We start from the raw sequence: 21,282 nt of genomic DNA on the forward strand, positions 1-21,282 counted from the left end.
GGGATGGCCCCCGGCGCCATGAGGGGCTCTGCCGGGGCCGGGCATCCGCCGTCCGTGTTCCACACACCCGCTCCCGCCCCGGAGCCGGGGCTGACCCGGTGGGTCTCTGTGCCCCTCCCCGGGGCTGCTGTTCACCGGCTGTAACCCGTTACCGGTGGCGTGTGTCTCCCCGGTGCTGCCCCTCACCCACTCAGGGCCCTTTTCTCTAACGTGGGGGGCTGTGAGGAGAGGGTCTCTGTCCAGAGAGGAGGGCGGGAAGAGGTACGCTAGGAGCAGAGCACGGTGGTTCTAGTAGCTCCCTAAATTCTTGCTGGTTTTTTGGGCCTGCGGTCACGGCTGCTCGCAGGAGCATCGCTGGCTGCGGGGAGAGAAGGGGCTTGGCAAGGCCGAGAAGTTCTCGGTGGGGCTGGCCAAAGCCTCCTTTCTTTTCTCTCCTGGCATTTGGGCTGTCCTGGAGCTCCAGTCCTTCCCGCAGAGTTGCGACGGTGCTGGGCCTGGGCGCAGCTGCAGAATCCCCTCCTTGAGCAGCTTTCAACATAGTTTGCCAGTAGGCAGAGACACTTTGTTTGAGCTTACGTGGTGGAGCGGGCTTGTTTTCCCTGGCTGTTCCGCTCGGCGAGTGTTGCTTCTCGTTTCGTACGCCCCCATCAATTGCCACGGCACAGCTACTGTGTTCATTTCAGCACGCGTAGAAAATAAGTTGCTTTCTTTGAAAACCTGCCAGTTTTATGAGTTCTGAGGAACGATCTCGTTTCCTGGAAGCCTTATGGTATCCATAATTGACGTGTCACAAAAGCCACTGGGAAGTGGTTTGTAGAAGCAGCCAAACACAATTCTTTCTCTACGTGTTCTTAAGTTGCAGAAATTTATGCAAAGGTCTGTAGGGGTTTGGGGGGTTTTTTACTTTTTTACTTTGACAGACCTTATCCAAGTTTTGATTCTTCAGCTGCGTTTTGCAGCTTGTCTGTCCCATGGAGAGCCCAAGGCGTCCTGTAATCCTCTTTTTGGTTGCACGAGGCCTCCTCCCGTTCCCTCAAACACAGTGTATCAGCCTGTTGTACACGTGGTGTGATTTTCCTTCCCATTCAGAGTTTACACTTTTGCAAAATTACTGGGCAAGAAAAGTGACTTTTAGGGGAAAAAGCGTGGCATAGCACACAGAAAGGCCCACTCTGACAAGGATTGCTCTTCGTGTGGAGCTCTGCTAGGGCATGCGCCAGAAAAGTAGATCTGGGTGACAGCAAGCACCAGCTCGCAATGTGAAGCAGTCATGTTTTGCCTTAATCCTGTGGCCTGGGACAGGCAGAGTAAAAGGTGGGTTATGTACTGTTAGAGAACTGGAGCATAGGGGAGGAAAGCAGAGGAAAGGGGGGCAGCAAGGCAGGTTAATGTTAAAATACAGTGTGCTAATTTGTGGCCAGACCCCAACCAAGCTGCTGGTACAAGTTTCACGTCTGAGGTGCTGTCCAAGGACCCTTTGCTTGGTGTCCTGCTGGTTGCTTGCCTGTGCGCTTTGGGTCTATAGTTAGGAAATGTTACTAAAGATCCTGCAGTTACATGGTGGTCATTGAGTCTTTACGTAGTTCATGTGCCCCTGGGAAATCTCTTTCTCATGAGTTACATTGGGTTTGGCAACAATCAGCGACATGGATCTTGCACAGTATGGCTTTGGGATGCAGAAGCAATACGACTGGAGCTGTGGAGTGAAATAGAACTGAGCTGTGGCTGTACGTGGACTTCTGTGGTTGGTTTGGGGAACCACACTACCAAAAATCTCTTGGCAAGCTGTAGGGAACTGAGCCCTAAACAGGAAGAGTGGGGTGGGAGGGACTGCCTCGTGAGATGAGGTTTAAAAGTGACTGGCAGTTTGCTTCAGGTTTGGAAGGATCAAAAGCAAAGACTGTAATTTTGTGAACACTCTAGTGGTGTAAATATGAGCAAAGGAAGGATTTATTTTTCCAAAAGCTGAAATCTGTGAAGCCCCCAAGCTCAGAAGCTCATCCAGTGAGTTGCTACTCCTTAGCCTGCTGTCATTTTTATCCTTCGTCCTGTAACAATTGCTTGTATTGGCTGTTGGATTACCGAGCGGTTTTTTCTTGCCCCTACAAGCTGTGCGGGTCAGATAGGATATCTTGGCTCATCTCTTGGCCTGCAAGCGTTGTTTGCACTTGCATAAAGAACGTGATACCCCCATAGTGCAAGGTCTGTAATGTGCAATCTGCAGGAGGAGACGAAACGTCCTTCTCAGTTCTAGGCTATGGATAAAGGACTGCAAGCTCGTCAAGTTACTGATGCCTTTGTAAATAACATCGTCTGGTTTTAATCGTATTACGTGTGCCTATTCTTTTTAATGGGGATGCAATATATAAACTTCAGAAGCTGCAGGCATGAAGAGATCAGTCTGATACTTGGTTTAAAAAAGATAAAAGTAGTTTAAAAAGATGGTGCTATCCAGCTGCCAGGGAAACGCATGATGGAAAGATACTTCTGCACTTGGAGGAATCTCACTTGGTTTCACAGTATTGTCACCTGTGCAGTTAGGCCAGGCCTGAATGTTTGTCCCCTCTTGGCTGAAAAGGATGGAGGTTGGTGTCTGAGCCTTGCAAGGAGGAGACAATAGTCTGCAGCACTTTACCCAATACACATGCGCACCCCACCTAAGAAAAGGAAAATTAAATTTATGCAATTCATATTTGGTAATTGAGGGAGAAGGTGGTTTTCACAGCTGCTTCTACCTGCATCAAATATGTAGGTATGACAGCACAAGAGAACAAAGCACCCTTCTGACTCATGTGTTATGGGTCCTATCGTGCTGCCAGCAATCAGTGCTGCAGTTCTCTGTCCCCGAAAGGGGAGTATCCGTGTGTGACTGGCGTCCCACAGTATTATTTTCTAAGCTTTCTAAAGATGTGGCATTGTCACATAATTTACCTAGCACAGTAGACTTGCAAAGGCAGGAGATAAAGAAGAATAATATGCTTTATAATATGCTAGAGAACAAATGTGGAAATGCTTTGCTGTTAAGGAGAGAAGTGGGAAAAAAAAAAAAAGGAGAGGACAAGGATGTGCTGCTTTGGTGATCCACTGTGGCTCCCAGACTGTCCAGCTGGGTAGGCCTGGGGTTTTGATGGAGGTTGCGTGCATTGGGAGAAGCAGGCAATGTGTTTAGCAGTAGCCCTCACATCTGGGCAAGAAGCAGCAGGAGCTCAAGGGTTCCTTGGATGAAAAGGTGAATGTCTTTCTGATGAAGGGTGGGGGGTCTTAGGGCGGTGGCAAGATGAAGAGGGGTCTCTTTATGGGAGAGTTGGAAGGGCAGATTGAGCTTGGCGGTCTCTTAACTTCTTTTTTTTCTTTTCATCTTTTTCTTATTTCAGTTCTGCTTGAATCACTCAACAAGAACGAGCAATCAGCCAATGGCCAGTCCCAATCCAGGGAGTCCACAAACTCTCAGTTCAAGAAAATGAGCAGAGACTTCCCATCGGCCAATGGAGAGGCTGGTGGGGAGGCCCCCAAGGGCTACACTCAGGACCAGGTGGATGCAGTGAAGAGGTGTGTGCACAGCTCTCCGTGGCTTCAACCCGCAGCTTGTTTGAGTTTATCATGTGATACCGGTCTGTTTTTCACAGTGTTTTAAAGATTCCGGCTTTGAACCCCATTAAGTGTTTTTTAACTGGCTGGCTGCTAAAAGCATACCTAGGAGGATTTGTAGCTACGGCAGCCCTGGGAGGCAGCTGGGTTGGGAAAACGAGGGATGAGATTTTCCCCCAAAGGCATGCACAAGGGCTAGAACTGTAGGCACGCAGGCCTTTTCCTGGCTGAGGTCCAAAGAGACATTTTGGATGCATTCATCTCATGGACTTCACATGTCACAGTCAGTAATGCTGTGAAAAATCCCATGTGCTCCTGAGATCCTGTAGGTGGAAGTCATGGCTCCTAGCTTGCAGTAGGCAGCCCTCCTGCTCTTAAGCTTTGGTCTAGTAGCAAGTGACAGGGCATATCCTTCTTCCTCTCTCCTGATGATATTCTGCTCATGGTCTCTCTTAGAGCCCGATAAAGTAGAAATCCATTGCAGGACACTTGACTCTGTGAGCACGATGCACTTCTAAAGCTCCTGCTGGAAAGTTCCAGGACATGTTTATGCAGTCACCTGTTTCCCAAACCCTGTTTCAAGCTGTTCTTTGTTCCTTTCTACCATTTGCAAATACTGGAAGTTGAAGGACTGAACTGCAGGCACAGTCACTTGGTAAACTTTGTTTAAGGTTATGGGCATGGTCTGAATTGCACAAGAACTGCTCTGGCTAATGGACTTACAGGGATGCTTGTTACGTCATCCATTTCTCCAAAAACCCAGCCTGCCATAGTCTGTCTCATCAAAGTCATGTGAGAAGGCGAAACCATCGCTGGGCTGTGAGTGTACCCAGAATGAACTGGGCTGCACATACAGGCCTGGGCAGCTCCCTCTTTCTTCCTCTAGAATTCAGCTGATGTTATTTTTAGGTCTGTGAATTAACTGAGTCTGAGGAGAGGGGGGAGAAAAAAGCCAATAGCCCCATCTATCCTTCAGATAGATGCCTGCCATTTGTAGTGCCTCCCAAATAGCCTCCAAAACGTGAGCATGACGAATCTGAAACTTATTTGTCAATCACATTCCTTTGCGGGTGATATCCTTGCCTGAGGAGAGGCCCTTCTACCACTACTGGCTTGACTTGTTCTGTGAGACTGTTTGTGTGCTAGTAATGCAGGCACAGCAGGAATGAGTCTGTGACAAAAATTGGGTCACCCTCTGAGGAATTAGTGCTGAGTAAACCAGAGTTCACTGAACAACATCGATCGAAACTGTGATGTGTGAGATGTTGCAGAGTTGGCCTATTCATTGCAAAGTGATTTTCACAGCTGAAACTACCTGTCTGTGTTTTCTCCTCTCTCTACTGGCAGGGTAAAGCAGTGCAAAGATTACTATGAAATTCTGGGAGTAAACAGAGAAGCTTCTGATGAGGACCTGAAAAAGGCCTACCGGAAACTTGCACTGAAGTTTCACCCAGATAAGAACCACGCACCAGGGGCTACAGAGGCATTTAAAGGTAAAGAATATTTCCAACTTTGTGATTTGCCCGCAATTATCAGGCAGTGGTGCTGAGTTGGGCTAGCAAGGACCCTTAAAAACAACCTTATGAGTCAGGTAGAGTGAAATAAAGCTTTTCCTTGTAAAGTTGTCTCTCTTCTGAGCTGGTTGTGTTATGAACAAAGCATAAACTTAAAATAACAAACACAGGTTGGCACAGGTAGGATTCACCTCTGCTAGTTGGACAAGGAGAAGCCTTCCTTCCCTTTATCCTAGCAGCCCTACCTGTGGGTTGCTCCAGCTTCCTGCCACACTGCTCAGGAGGTAATTCCCTCAGGATGTTAAACAACCCCTTTTTTTGGAGAGGTACAGGAGCATTCACCTAGCAGGGAGAAGCTCCAACTCCTGCAGTCATCCAGCATGGGGCAGGTGCTGTGGTGCACCCCTCTCTACTGACAAATCCAGTAGAGACCTAGTAAGTTGTGCAGCACCAGAGGCAGCCGTTGGGTTCACGAATCCCTCGAGAGAAACATTACTGGGCAGGCGGGAAACTCATCTTCTTCAGAACTGGTATTTAGACTCTTCCACTCATTGAACATTTCAGGCAGCCAGTAGGCCTTCAGGTTTCTAAGCAAGCACTCAGCACCTGACCTTTGCAAAGGGCTGCGGGTGGAATTGGTGGATAGAAACCTCAGGTGAAAATTTCTAGGGTGAAACTGCACCAGCCATACAACTGAGGCTATCCAGGGCTCAAATAGGTCACCAGGAGCTTCAGTTCTGCTGCAAAGAGCCCAATTCTTAGGGCATCTCTACAAATGCAGCAGGGATGTTTCCTGGGTAATAAGATACCTTAAAACCGGAGTAATTTTCCAAGAGAAATGCTATTGCTTGGAACATATAACCCCATTTTCCCTTGCAAGCTGCGGAAGTTTGATTATTATTGTTGAGCTAAACGCAGAACTTCTTGATGCCGGTTGTACAGTGCTGGTTTTGCAGTGTTAAGCCATTTAAATGGTGTGGTTTGATTCTGGCCATCTTGGGAATGAAATGCATGAGACTTCTGCTGGAGCAGGGAGCAAGGCTAGCCTGGTGTGAGTGTATTGATATAGTATTCGGGTAAGCTTCTAGTAGACATGAATTTAGCAGTAAAAGTCTTATGTAAGGTTTGTTCAGGCCTTTTAAGACTTAAATCCATAACTGATAAGTGTGTTGCTGTTAGCAAATAATGAGCTGACCCCCAGCTACTTGGGAGAGCCTGTTTTGGTATGGGGACCAGATTAAAGAGTGAGCCTCTGCAGACATCTATCTACACCGCATGTGCAGTAAGCCACAGTTTGATAGTTTATCCTTCAATCCTTGCTAAGTGGCGAAAGGCAGGTTTCTTCACTTGTAATCTTAAATAATGATGTTTGCCAAAGGCTTTGACAAGAGTTACGTGCCAGAAGTCATGCGTTAAGCAAGGTGCCCTTTATCCTCCACTGCAGAGCTATCTGCTCTCAGGTTATCTCTCCTCCAAGGCTTGCCTCATTGGCTCTCCTCTCCTTCAGTCTGAGCTGAGCTCCTAGTTTGCAGGGCTCGCTGAAGTCCAGCTGTTTGGTTCCAGAAGGTGAAGGGGGAAATATGCACTGCTATGAGGATTTTAGTTAATTTTTTCTTATGTTGATGTATTAGCTGAAGTTTTGGCATTCATCTTCCCAGTGACAGCTGATAAAGCATTAGGTCTTGTCCTGAGACCTTGTCTCAGTCCATAGTTGCAGTTGGCTGCAGTCTGTCTTGTGGCAGATTTGCATCACTGCCTTTGGCTGACGTTGGAAAAAGAGTTGAACCTGGCTAGTTTGAGCTAAAATCGTGATTTAGAATGAGGTGTTTCTTGGGCTTTGTCAGCAGAAGAACAGCGAATAAAACCCTGAACCGCTCCATTTTTGTTGCTTAACTGCACAATTTGAAAGAACAAGCTAATATGCTAAGAGTCGGTCCTTGTCATCCAGCTTCCTTGCCTGGTTGTAGAAATGTTTGCTCTGTGTGCACTAATTATAACCAAGGAGGAAAACAAGAGTATTGACATTACATCCTCCACACTCCAAATCTCTAGTCCAAGCAGAAACCGTACACCTCGATCTAACTACTGGGAAAATGTTGAATCTTGGAGTTAATGTCCTCCAAAGGGCAGGTATCTCCCTTTTCTATCACTTCTGCCCCTGCCTTTTATACACCAGTCAACTACTGCCATGAACGTTTTTCCTTCCTTGTGACACAGGGAGGAGAGAGGATAGGCTCTGCAGTCATGTGGGGAGGCTCTTGGGTCAGTTGGTAGAGAGGGGAAGCGATAAGTTGGAACGTGCAGAGAGACAAGTACAGAAATAGGAGGGTGGCAGGCAGACATTGTGGTAGAAAGCCTCAAACATGCTGAGGTTGGAAGGAGAGTGACCTGGGAAACTGGCAGGGGTTTAGTTCCAGTACATTTCCACCATCACAGGCACTGGTTAATAGTCCTTGTAATTACATGCCTTACTTCTGGCATCTGGGAATTTTGAAATTCATAGCTGACAGACACAACTTCTAGCCAAGTTTCTTGTTCTTGTTGTAAGGAAATTTCTAGTTCCTTACTAGCTGTGATGGGAGGTTTTAAAGTCTCTTCTAGAGATCTAGCCTGTATTTAAGTTCTTTGCAGTTCTGGTTTTAGGCTATGATATTGAATTCCCTCAATGCCACTTTTGAATAAAATTTGTCAGCTAAAATCGTATTTTCCTATACAGTTGTTTACAGCTGAAGGATTTGAGCATTAGTTGTTCAAAAGGAATAACAAGTTTAATTAAGTGAAACGGGTAGCTGCTCTACTACCAATATTTCCTTCTCAATTCATAATTTCATTCATCTGAGAGAGTTTCTCTAGGGACATACACCAAATCCATACCAGTCGTATCATTGAATTAATTAAGGCCTTTTTCATTGAATCTCTTGGTGTGTTTTCCTTCTGTCTGCGTTTGCCAGAGAAGTGTGCCAGGTACTAGTGCTGCACTGCTGAAGTAGCCAAGTTGACAAGACGTGGGTAGTTGAGAACCTCATTTGAGTAATGAGAGAGGCAAGTCCTGGCAATTTGCAGGGCGAAATGTATTATCTGTAGAAGAAAGAAGCTAATTGCTTCCTTATTGTCAATATTTCAGCCATTGGTAATGCATACGCAGTATTGAGCAACCCAGAGAAGAGGAAGCAATATGACCAGTTTGGAGATGAGAAACTCAACCCTGCTCGGCACGGACACAGTCACTCGGACTTCCACCGTGGGTTTGAGGCCGACATCTCACCCGAGGACCTCTTCAACATGTTTTTTGGTGGTGGTTTTCCTTCTAGTAAGCACGTTAAACCTTAATCTCTTGAATGGGACCCGATCCTTTTGACAGAGCAACAGTGCAGTAGTGATTTCTTTGGCCGTGCAAGGATTGCTGAGTTTGATGAGAGAGTGTTCTCCTTCACACATGACCTAAACACCTAGAGTTTTCTAAATTGTTCAGACGGGTACTTGGAGAACTCAGCATCCAGCAGGTAATACCATCAGAGCTGGACTTCTTCCCAACTTCAGGTATTTGTTTGCATGCTGGCAACATTAGCTGTTATTAGGTTGGGTTGAATGTTAGAACAAAAACCGACTTGTTTTAAGGCTAGTTGTAAAAACAATCCTATTTTGAAGAGGCTTTTCTGCCTGGTGTTTTTAGAAGTTAAATCTTCTCATCAGAACAAACTTTGGTAACACCTGAGCCTTGTTCTTGATCTGTATCTGCTCTGCCACGCAGCTGAAGCAGTTTCTTTGAGATCAGTGTCCACTTCCTTCTTTCTACTGTGTCCCATAAAAAAGAGGAAAGTGTTATTTCTAGAGCATAATTTAAACCTCTTGAATTGAAAATTAAATCTGTATCCTGTCTATCCACAGTGCTGGTCATGGTTTGGGTAGCAGGAAAGAACTGAGTGACTGTTCCTTCACTTGGTCAGTTCCGATCAAAAAGACACAGATTTAATATAAGGATAAGGGTATTTTAGAAGACTCCCTTGTATTTACTCTAGTCATATTTGACTGGCAGAGAAGGCAGTGGTTATTTGACCTCTGTGGACCAACTTGGAAAAAACAAATATTTTTGTTTCAATTGAGAAGATTTACTCTGGTAGCTCTTTCCTATCTGGTATGTAAGAATTAACACACTAATGTCAAGTACTTGTGAAGGCATCTTGAAGCCTTTTGCAGCATTCATGTTCTGCCTGTCAGAGAGGTAAAGCTATGCCAGTAAAAACAGCAGATTGCTGTTTTAGCTCAGTCTTTTTTTCCTTTCCTCACTGTCCCAAGAGAATTCAGGACCGCTTTCTCAGCCAGTCTCCTTTTTCAGCTGTAGCTTTGACATTTAAAACAAGACATGGAAGAGCTCTGTTTTTAGGGTGAAAAAAATGCCAAAATTATTTCTTTTTGTAATTGGTTTTAACCTAAAGTAAATTCAATTAGAAGCAAGGAGGCCTGTACAAGATATTCTCTCTACATAGCTGACCCTGCTTTGAGCGAGAGGTTGGACCTCCTGAGATCACTCCAACCTGAATCTTCATGTGATCCTACAAAATCCTATAGATGGATCTCTGTGCCCACCACCAGTTCACCTTCAGACATTATGCACTCAGTACAGCTTAGGAATATTTCTTTTTCAGCTGTGGCTTATATAACTCATTTTGTAAATGTTGGCTTCAGGTGATGACTAGAATTTTTTTAATGAATTCTTCTATCCATCTCCTGTGGAGTCCCATATCTGCTTTGCTCTAAAGCTACCGCCATATCTGTCAAGGCAGCATGATGGAGTGGCTTGAGTCAGGGGCTTCTGCCATGTGGCCTGCTGACCAAAACCATGGACATGCACCTTGAGCACTGGGACATATGCAGACATCTCAGGCACAGCCCAACTCTCTCAAATTACCATTTCACTGGGACATCCCAGCTCCAGCCTGGAAGCAGCCCAGCCGGGCAGATGTGCTGTCCTTCTTCCAGCTCTGAACTGGCTGGCATGCTGCCGGCTATGTGAAGTAGACTGAACTGAGAGCAGTGGTAACGGCAGACCAGATCTAGGTGGGAGCGCAGCGTGGATTCCTTTACAATTCTATGTCCTTACATCTTTGCTGAGTATGGCCCGAACCAAAGAAACAGATCAAGCCCATTCTGACAATGTTCAAGGTTAAAATTCCTGAATTTGCTGTTGTCAGCACCCAGTCTACTTTTTCCTACTGTGTTTTTATTGGTGAGGCTGACATGGAACTTGTCCACCTTTTATGGTTCCTTACTGGCCAGCCAGCACCATCTTACACCATCTTACTGTGACTTTTGTGTAACACTTTTCTTTTGCCTATAGGTAACGTTCACGTATACAGCAATGGCAGGATGCGATATACCTACCATCAGAGGCAGGACAGACGAGAACATCAGGGTGACGTAAGTGGAGAACAGGCGGGGGGAGCTGAGGGTCTAAAGGTTTTTCCAATACGTGAATTGCAAGCTAGTTGGTGTGGCCTTCTTGTGAAACGGGCCTGCTTGTTTCCACCACCCTGAACAGAAAGCTGGAGTCGTGGGAAGTGAGCTGCCTTTGGAATTTACACCAGGTTGGGGTTTAATTTACTGGTGGTTGTTCCAGGGACTCTCATAGCTGTCATCCAGTGGGAAAAACACTGGTGTGTCTTGAAGCAGTGCGGCTTTGAAATAAGATTGCACCAGTAAAATGTCCCTGTCTTTATTACAGAATAAGCATTTCCTTTCTGATTTAATTCTGTAATTTCTAAAGGTAAATCCACTTTTCAGATAATGTGAATATTCACGGCTCCTCCCAACATGAACTCATTCTCCCTTTTATTCCAGTATTGAAGATGGGGTGTTTCTAATCTGTGATGCTTAAAGGAAGACACTTTATGGCACAAGCTATTTTTATGTTTTCCCATCACAGAAAATCTAAGTATATCTCCAGCGCTCCAAGTCCTCTGATCTAGAGAAGTGAGAATGAGGGACTTACTATTTAAGAGACCAGGGTTATGTACTGAAGATTACTATTTTCTGGAGATAGCCATTTATTTTTTTTTAAACCCAAACAAACAAACAAGAACTTCCTGAATATTTTTTCTCAAGCTTAAAGGGGAAAGTGTACTCTGCTGGAACTGGAGAGAGCTCAAGACGTGGGGGTGTTGGGGGGTGGAATTACTTTAATCTGACACTGAAGAAAGGAGAAGACTTTCCATAAAACCAGTTCTGCTCACTAGCACAAGCAGGACAGAAACCACATATGCTCTGGAAAAACAAAATATGAGCATTAGGCTTTTGAAATTCACTTACAAGGTTCCCCCTGCCAGTCCCCTCTGCCCTTTGTCACGTCTGGAGAAGGGGCAGTGGGTTTGGACCTTCGGAGTCATGCTGCCCTTTCTGGAGGGGAACTGTGCGCTGCTGGGTTCCCCCCAGTTATTTTGGGGTGCTTCCTAAGCCAAATGTCTGCAAAAAGCAGGAGAATCAAGGTTGGGCTAGGGCTGGGAGGGAGGGAGAGCAATGCTATGGGATCCTTGCAAACAAGTGTATGGGTGGCACTCCACTGTGTGTTTCTGATCCTTCAGGGTGGCCTTGGGTTGTTTGTCCAGCTGATGCCTATCCTCATCCTGATCATTGTGTCTGCTCTCAGCCAGATGATGGTCTCCAGCCCACCCTACAGTTTGAGCCAGAGGCCGTTAGTACCTATTACTCTAAAACTTATTCAGCTGGGGAGGGGGGTGGGTTCTGGAGGGCATGGTGGTGTGAGGGGGCAGGGATCTAGGCTCTCTATTTTTCCTCTCTGTTTTTTTGTTTGTTGGTGGTTTTTTTTTTTGCTTTATCTCATCACACCATTGCTCTTGCTGCCAGATGTCTCGCACATCATTGAAGGCCTCCTGGTTCTCAAATAGGTCTTGAGATGGAAGGTGTGGGGAAGGTTGGAGGGTGCTCACTTGCCCAAGGGAGGGTGTTCTTTGACAGGGACCTTCTGCAGCCCGTACCCACAGCTGGGTGTGTCTGTCCTAGAAAGGGACAGGCGAAATTACTCTGAGAGACTGCAGCCCAGCACTGTGATCCCATATTCAGAATTAATTGAGATGTAGAGTTAAACTGGGGTGTGAAAAACAAAGAAGGGCTCAGTTTATGCCTAGTACAAAGCAGTAGAGGAAGAAAAGAAGGAGTAAAAGACACTCCCAGAGAAGTCCCCTATTTTTGAACTCTAATCTTGCCATGAAACAGCTATGGCCAGACATTTACTGTGAGAAAGTGAAGCTGTTTCATTCTAGATCCTGTGGAAATGCCCCGATCTGCTCACTTGGCTGACAAATGAAATGAGTCTTCATTCTTACTCACTTTGCAGTGCCAACAAAGAATGGGAAAACAGGCTTGATTTCTGGCTGCTTGCATCATTCTTGACAAAAGCTTAATGTATTTTCAGTGGAAGTTCCTTGTGTGTATTTCAAGAGGGTAGGTGGACTTGGTTACAGCCAGTGGGCCCTGTTTAGTTTCACAGGTGACAATGTTTGCCACTGATGATGTTAAATACTATAAAACCCAGCTTAGCTTTTGGGTCCAAGGTAAAGACTGTGACATTAGTGCTTGGAGCTGAAAGATGGAGCGGTTTTGAAGAGGGCACAGTTAAAGGTTATTCTGAGAGGCTAAAGAGTATTGAGGTGTGATTTCTGCAGTTGATATTAGGACTATAAAATTAAGCATTATACATGTATACCAGTTTGTTTTATACTGGTGAAGAGGCAGTTTATGGGGTGAGAAGACGTTCAGTGGAGGGCAGCTTTTAAGTGGGCAGAGATTTGCTTCCAGCCTTGTGAGCTGTCAGAGGAAAGCCATCCCTGAGCCCCAGGTGTTTCTCTGCTGCTCAGTTCCCTGTTCCCTGTACTGTCCCTGTCTCTGCGTGCTTGGGTAGCGGCAAGCAAACCGATTTCCAAGTTTGGATTTGGACAAGAGCAGCAAATGAGCTGATCCCCGTCCTCCGTTATCCTTTCTGAGTGACCAAGGCACTTCAAATGAAGCTAGCTCGGGAGCAAAAGGCATGCTGTGCCGGCAGGCGGTGCTGCTCACTCGCTTGCTCGCACAGGCAGCCAGGCCCCTTCTGCTGCCCGATGTAAAGGGAAATGCCGTGCTTGGCTGTCATTTGGCAGAAAGCTGGAGCTTGCTGCACTGAACTCAGTGAGCAGGAGGCGAGAAGCTTTTGAACCTGGTGAGGTTTCAGTGGCACATGGAGATTTTAATGCCACTTCTTGGTAGTGAAGCTGTCTCTGAGAAAGGTAGAGTCCTAAAGAGCCATTTGTCACTCCATTACCTTTGTAAATCTCTTCCAAATACTAGCTTTCTGCTGAAAGTCCTGTCTGGCTGTGGGCCTGACTCTGCCACCCTGCTCTTCAATAACACCTCATCAAATTTGCCTGACTTAATTGCGTGTCTGACTTAGGCGGCAGGTTTCTTGCACCAGGTCCTGCCCTTATTTTCATGCTTTACACTCAGGCACGCTGCTGGAGCTCTGCAAACTCAAATACTCCTCCTTTGAGGGCACGCTTTGTAGCCTCCCTAGTTGATCTTTATACAGAAGAGGAGTATGGACTATGGGAGAGCTTAAGGCTCTGTCTTGACAGGTAAAATAGTGAGCTGAGCTTCTTCCAGACTGCATCTCTGCCAGCAGGCACTGCAGGAGATGCGTTGGCCTTTCTCTCGAAAAATGCCAAGAGAGGTTTTTGGTCATGTTCAGTCTATCCGGTTATCCACCACTCTTCCCTGAGTGCTGGACCTTGATGAAACGTGCAGGAGTCTTTGAATCACTCCTGTAAACTCTGATAACAGACTGAAGGGTGAGCCGGATGAGTTAATGTTTATACCTGGCTTAAGAATCAGGCTTGCTTTTAATGCAGCAGCCAGCTGGTATTTATTATGGGAAACTTTGGGCATGTCTCCAGATGGAGCTGTTCCTGATGAATCCAGCATTTGGGCACAGGTCCTGTGTTACAGCTTGCAAACACGCCCTAGTGAGTATCTCTAGGTTTGCTGGAGTGTTGGGGAAAATAAGTACAGGGCTCCGTCTGAAATGCAAATCCATGGGGGTAGGGTAAGAAGAGATTTTCTTCTAGAAAGTGCTCTCCGTGCTAGTTGGTGCAGGCTCGAGTGCAGAGCGGGTCTAATTTTGTTCTTGCAGCAACAGTGTTCGTTGCAGCATGTGATGTGGTAGAGGAAGCTGACGCTCTTGGGGTTAGCAGATATCTTAGCAGAGGGTACTGGGTTTGACTGACGGGTAGCCTTGCTGAGCGAGGGGGGGTTGCTGGGGAGCTGTGACAGCTGTTCTGCCTCGCTGGCTGCTCTTACCCTGCACTGCACAAACATCGGCCTCTGAGCTTTGTAACCATCCTTGGGGCTCACCGCCAAAAACAGATGATGGTGTCGTCAGCAAGGAAATTGCAGAGAGATTTAATTAGTGCTGAAAATGCTAATGAACACTTTATTTTAAGTGGGTTTAGGCCTTGGGCAATGTGCCTCAAAGTTACGTCTGTATTCAGAGCTCTGCCCACCTAGCTAGAGGCCTGGCAGGTTTTCTCTCCCTGTGTTGGCGTTTCATTTCCACTAGAAATGCTTCTCCTTTCCAAACCTTCAAGTCTGTGGATGCATAGGAGTGATGTATGTTTTCAGCGGTTTGGTATCATGGCATGTTGTGCTTTATAAAGAGCTGGGAGCTTTTTGCTCTGCCCTTCAAGTGTGTCCTACACTGTTCTGCCTTTTCTCCTTGAACTAGGTCTGTGGGTCACATACACAGGAGAGTGACAGAGCACTTGAAAGTCAGCTACTACGTATCTGAGAACTTTGCAGACGAATACACAGGCACAAACCTGAAAAACGTTGAAAGGAGCGTGGAGGACGACTATATTGCAAACCTTCGAAATAACTGCTGGAAAGAGAAGCAGCAGAGTGAGTAGTGTGGGGTCAGGAGTGGAGGGTCTTGGCTGTTGCATGAGGTCAGCTTCGGAAAGGTCTTTAACTAGGGACTGAGTTATGCTAAAGTTATACTTTAACATGGTGTGAGCACATTTCCTCTTTTGTTGGCTTTTTTTGCCATATGTGACTTTGTGACAAATCCAGTATGTGGGTTTTTTTGTTTTGTTTTGTTTTGTTTTTTAATGCTGCTGTAGAACTGGTCAGACAGGAGTTGTGCCCGGGAGCTTCCCTGTCGTGTCAGTAGGATATCTCTTGATTTCCAATGGAGGGAGAAGGTTGCAGCCATCTGATTTTCAGGAAGCCCCTGATAGCTCTGTGTAATATTTCAGTTGTTCAAGGACTGTGTCTGAAAGTGTGGCCGCCCACGGTGTCGTCCATCCTGCATCACATACCTGCTCAGAAAGCTGTGGCGGCAGCACTGACATTGCCTTGTGTGCTGCTGAAGGCATGCAGGGTTAGGAGGGACACCTACCCAGCCAGACAGCACGAGAGATGATCTGGCCATCTAGCCAGGCAGCAGAGTGTGGTGAGGGCAGCAAACTGTTTGCCAAATCCCAGGGGTGACCTGACTTTTCTGCCTGCCTGTTCCCAGCACGTGATGATCACAGCTCTTGGAGCAGTGGCCAGGGTAGAATTTGAGCGCCTGGGACGCAGGAGGGGCTGTTAGAGCCCCAAGTGGTGCCAGGTGAGGTCAATGCAGCGAGCTCTGAGCCTCTGCGTTTCTTCTTCCCCATGCTGCTGGGGTAGCCTTTGTGTAGGCTGCTTCATGTGCCTCCTGGGACTAGAGGCAGGTCCCTTCAGGTTCCCAAGGCTTTCCCTGGGATGGATGAGCTGTCAGCAGATGTTACGCCCATCCTGTCCTAAAGGGCACAGGGCATTTCCTCAGCCTCATCCTGTGCTTCATCTCGCCTTGAAGAACTTGAGGTGCCTCCTGTTCCCAGCAGAGCCCGTGGTGGGACGTGGCCTGGCAGGTGGGTCTCCTTCCACATCGCATTCATAATGCTGGGCTTTTCCCTTTGCAGAGGAAGGCTTGTTGTACCGGGCACGCTACTTCGGAGACTCGGATCTGTACCAGCGAGCACAGAAGATGGGCACCCCCAGCTGTAGCAGACTGTCAGATGTTCAAGCCTCTCTGCACGGATAGTCACCGCCTGCCCGCTCAGCAGAGGTCTAAGTACGAGCTGGTGGTGCTTCCCCTGGCAGCGGAGCAGGGCACAATAGTGCTTTTCATACTTACTTAAATCTCTGTTTGCGACACAGATCTTCACCACTCTCCTCTGGATGCACCCCCATCACAGGGGGGAAGCACCCCCCTCTGTCAAGCGTACACTCATTAATCGGGAAATTGATTTTGTTTAGTTTGCATGTCGGCACTCTCAGCTCCTCTCTCCAAGCTCACTGTTTTCTCTGGCACTGTCAGTGTTGGGTCTCTAGGAACAGAGCAAACGCTCCAGGCATGTTAGCGACTCGGCAGAAGTCTTGTCAACTGCACATTCGATACAGCAGCCGTGCGTGCCTCAGCTGGTTGGAAGATTTTTACCGGCCGTGGCAGCCAGCCGCCAGGTTTTAATGAAACTTTTTTTGGTTGCTTTATTGTCTGTTTTACTGAAAAAGCTGTTATCCCCTGGCACTGGGAGCAGTATGATGACAGGGAACGGACTCTTACCAAACAGATGTTCCTTGCCCCCCCGTTGCCTTCCCATGACACTCAAGGAGAACAAAGCAAATGGCCAGAGTTCACAGCAGGTTGTAGAAATATCTTACTGCGTTAAACTGGGAATCAAAGTAAAAACAGCTGAGGGGGATTCTGGAAGACTCGGGGGTTGAAGAGCTTGAATTAAGGCGAGCCCAGATAGCACGCATGAGACCGGGTGTGCTGGGTCATGGGAGAACTGCACAAAAATAATGAAAAAAATTGGCATGGAGTTTGGAGTCCTTTTTCTGCTTAATTATCTGGGCTGATTTTGCCTACCAGATACTGCTGGGGTGGCTGTAAAACATACAGGTTCCTCCTGCCACAAAATTATTTGAAAACAGGGTTTCTACAGAAAATAAATTGGAGGTGAAGCTTGCACCAAGTGTTAGTTGTACGGACACCATTTAGGCTTGCAAAGACTTCTTGGGAACGTTGGGCTTCTAGCTGCTTGATTGTGGACACAAGTAAGGAGGTTTGGCAGGGGAGGTTTTGTTCGGTTTTTGTTTTTCTTGGCAAAGGGAGCGCGTCTGAAAGTTTGGCCTTTAAAGCAATTCCTCTGGGTCGCATTTGGCCTTTTTTTGGGTGTATCCTGTTTTTGGAACCGTTCTTATCTTGATACGCCCACTCTCTTGTTTTGATAACTGCACCTCTTCTTTCATGATAGACCGGCATTAATTACCTGCTTTTCTTTAATTCCCTCTCTCTACCCGTGGTCTGAAAAGAGAGCTGCTCTTAGGCAGAGGGCCTGCTGCGGACTGAGATAGTGCAATTGAGTAAGCTGCTGCCTGTAATTTGGTGGGGGGGGGGAAGGAAGGGGGAGGTACGGTGACGTGTGATTGTCTGGAGACTGACACCACTACCGCTTTTGTTCCCAGACTCATGAAACGCCTGAAGACTTTTGGTGAAGTGCACTGAGCCGAGGTGACAGACTTGATATTTAAAAGAATCAAACCTTATCTTAAAAATGGAATTGGAGAATTAGCAACGCACAACTGCCCTTTTTCTTCTCTCTGCCTGTCTCCGCTGTTCGACCTACATCTCAGGCAGCGATTAGGACAGGAAATCAAGCTGCCCGTCTTCCTCCTTCCCTTCTGACACCGCTAGTGTGCGACAGTCTCCTTGCTCCTGGGCTCCCACAACCCCAAGAACAGACGCGTAGAGTGTAAAATAACACAAACTAACTGCAGAAGCCGTGAAGCAGAAGGAGATCCTTCGCAACTGCGCTGGTCACTGCCGACGGAGAGAGAAATTGGACGATTTGGTGATAAAAGAAAACTTTGAAAAAAAGAAAATATAATCTATTTAGAATTAATTTATAGCTGTATATATGTTGTACTTTTAAACTATGCAGGGGTTGGATGATTAAATTATTTTGTTTTCTGCCCGGTTTGGTAAACAAGGAAGCGGGAAGTCTTTTCCCAGGGTGTCTTGCTCTGCAGTGCTTTCCTGCCTGACACACTAAAAGAAGAATCACTTTGCTGTTACTGTATTTTGCTTTCTGGAGGACAGCGGCATTCTGCGGCTTGGGATGTCGATACCTGCCTTTCGGGTTTTAATAAAAGAAATTCCAAATCTGTAGGGGGTAACAAAGAAATTGGGGAAACTGTCCAGATTTGTGGTGTGGTTCTGCAACGTGGGCAGAAGCTGCAGCGGGTCAGCTGAGCCCCCGCGTCGTACTCAGTGATGGGAAGGATTGTCCTGGATGGTTTTTGCTCATCAGTCGTTGGGTTTATTTGTGCACGTAACTTCTTTTTTTGCAGAGTCTGCTTTAATTTTGCCTCGTCATCAGCGTGCAGCGTTCATTCTGTAAAGAGGGCTTTCCACAAGCCGTCTCCCTTTGTTGGTGTTTTTTTTTGTGTGTGTGTCCTACACTTGGGGTTCCTCACCCACCAGGACTCCCGTTTGCAACATGGCTGTGGCCTTGACACCCTATCTCTAACGTTTCCTAGAGGAGACCCATAAAATACTGCTAATTCATAAGAAATGGAGCTTTCTATTGCTTCTGTTGAAAGAAGTTTTGCTGGGGGAGATCACAGGGTGCGCCTGAGCTCTACTCGGACCCTGCCTGAGCTCTGCAGCATGTCTCTCACTCGATCACCGACAGGCAGGACTGGCGGGAGGGTGCTCGAGGTTAGGAGCCATCTCTTCAAAGCAAAGCCGGCATGAGCGGAGCTCTCTTCCATTGAATAAACTGGATTTTTATTTTTTTTTTTTTGGTACTTTGCAGTTCATTTTTGTCTAAAGACATTTCCAGTGAGAACAGTCCCCCAACATGCTCGGGGGAATGAATCAAAAGCACGGTGGCTTCCGGGTGAGGTGGCAGGGGCTGGAAGAGGCGAGAGGTAAGGTGGTTTTATTTCTTTGTCATTAGGAATCCACGTGCTCTGTCTTCAGCTATTTATTTATTTTGCAAAATATCAGCCCTCCCGTTAACTGCAAGCCTTACTATCCCACAGCCACCATGACCTGGACCTGATTTTAAGGGGTTTTTTTCTTTTTGTTTCTTTAAATTCCTCCACCTTTGGAAGGAATTGGGTGGAAGTACAGCATTTGGAAATAGCTCTTAGTAGCGGCACAGGCTAGCTGGCATGAAGAGATCATGGGGAGGGGGTTAAACGAAAACCACGTACACAGAAGGTGCTGAATGTCTTGCACAACAGCATTCCTTGCCCAGAGCCTGCCCACCAAAACCTTTTGATTATTTTTCTTCAAGTAGATACCCATGGATAATAACGAGCGAGAAGGCATAGATCCTAACGGATGCTCACAGAGGCTGTATCTCTCGGTTTAGAATTAAATATACAATTGTACATCTATAAATAAATGTTTATAACGTGAAAGGCTGCAGCTGTGTGTGTCCTGTGGATCCTTGCCCCAGCCAGCTCCGGTTTTACAGCTCATTCTTCACGCCGCCTTCCTCACATCCACACAGGCGCTCGGTAAATGAAATTCGGCATCTTTGCTGTCACGGCAAGCCCCAGCGGCTGAGAGCTCCAGCCCTGCAGGAGCCTCCCCGGCGTGGGAGAGGGAAGGATGGGGAGAAGATCGAGAGGGGGAGGTGCCCCCCGAGTTAGCCGTGGGTCCTGGCAAGGTGACAGTGACCGCTCAGCAGGACATCTTTGCTTCCAACTGGTTCTCGGGCCGGGGGGACCTCACTTTCCTCCCCTCCCATCGAAGCACCACTGTTAGCTGGGTCCCTCAGCATCTTCCGGCTGAGCTCTTTTGGGAGATGCTTTATTCTCATCCCAGAACACCACCATCCCAGCGGCATCATCCTGGCGTTTTAAGGTGCCCTGTGGATGGGTCCCCATCCAGGGAGGGCAGCAGGCAGGAAGGCTCGGGCTGCTTTTGTCCTGGGCGGAAAGGCTAGCTCGGACACGCTTCCCGACGGTGGCGGCTTGGAAACTGCCAGCTGCTGCCCCAAAACAGCAACACCTGCCCCCGGGGTCAGATTTAGGGTCCATGGTCCCAAATGGGACTCTCTTTCCCAAATCTCCCCTCCCCAGGGCAGCAAAAGGCTTTTCCTGCAGTACCCAAAGCAGGCTTGACCCTGCCAGCACTCCCCTCCTCCTTCCGAGCCCCACGCACCAGAGGGCTGGAAGTTTGGGGTTTGGGGTTGTTTGGGGGTTTTTTCCCCTTTTCCCTTTTTTTTCCCTTTCTCAGAGGTCACGTCACTTCCATTTCCCCTCTGTGCCGCGTTCCTGGCAGCAGCGGTGAGTCAGCCCCGCCAGCCTCTCGCAATGCCCGCACCAGCACATCGGCCAGGAGAGTCCGGCACAGACCAACACAACCACCCGGCAAAACCCCCTGGTATCACCAACACAGACCCTGCGTCATGTTTTTTAAAATCTGCGATCAGGTACTTCCACGCCCCAGTTTTTGGGGTGGTTTTACTGGTCATTCCCAGCTCATAGCAATGGGAGATGCTCTGTGTTTCGGTGTGCTGGTCCCTGCCCGCTCATCAAAGGTGCGGGCGATTTGGGCTCCCCATTAGCTCCTTCCCCACGCAGTGGCTTATTAACCCAAGCTTTTAATTGGGGCAGCAGCCAGAGGAAGGGAGGCAGCAGGGGAAGGTAGGTGCCCCACAAGCATCCTCCTCCAGCAGGTAGAGAGCGAAAGGGACCCCGCGTCTTGCCACCATCCTTTTTCGCGGCAAAACATGAGGGTTTAGCATTACCCTGGGATTTAAATCCTCATTTGCCTTATTGCTGCTGATGCCCCCCAAAATCTCCCTTTCCCCACCACCGTGACCGCACCTGGGACCCCCAGGCTGATGCTGGTGGTGCCACAAATAGCCCCATCACTGCCTCCCAGGTCCCAAAATATCTCTCTGCCTGCCCCCCATCCCGAGAGAGGCTAAATACAGCCTCGCTGGAAGCTCCTGGAACCTTCCAGGGAGCTGGCAAACCCCGGGGACCTTGACATCCCCCCCAAATTTGTCATGGAAAGGCCATTTTACTATAAATAGAAGCAAAGCTTCACCTGCCGTGGCTCGTGGCTGTGACTATGGGGCATTTC

The 21,282-nt window shown here is 47.6% G+C and overlaps 1 protein-coding gene across 2 annotated transcripts; it reads left to right on the forward strand.

The window, feature by feature from the left end:
* The first annotated feature begins 165 nt into the window (after positions 1–165).
* On the forward strand, positions 166–19,474 carry DNAJB12 (DnaJ (Hsp40) homolog, subfamily B, member 12). Of its 2 annotated transcripts, none has more exons than XR_775174.1 (9): positions 166–261; positions 3,375–3,549; positions 4,936–5,081; positions 8,227–8,412; positions 10,441–10,520; positions 11,681–11,790; positions 14,869–15,041; positions 16,091–17,537; positions 17,640–19,474. XR_775174.1 is itself a non-coding variant. In XM_010579915.1 (9 exons), the coding sequence occupies exons 2-8, from the start codon at positions 3,461–3,463 to the stop codon at positions 16,210–16,212; spliced, it is 906 nt and encodes a 301-aa protein (XP_010578217.1). In that variant the 5' UTR covers positions 166–261; positions 3,375–3,460; the 3' UTR covers positions 16,213–16,242; positions 17,640–19,474. The 2 variants fall into 2 exon arrangements, 1 of the variants encoding a protein (XP_010578217.1); XM_010579915.1 differs by having other exon boundaries at positions 16,091–16,242.
* The last annotated feature ends 1,808 nt before the right edge of the window (positions 19,475–21,282 follow it).

This window comes from Haliaeetus leucocephalus, unplaced genomic scaffold, assembly GCF_000737465.1.
Source record: "Haliaeetus leucocephalus isolate CR32 unplaced genomic scaffold, Haliaeetus_leucocephalus-4.0 Scaffold687, whole genome shotgun sequence".
NCBI lineage: Eukaryota > Metazoa > Chordata > Aves > Accipitriformes > Accipitridae > Haliaeetus > Haliaeetus leucocephalus.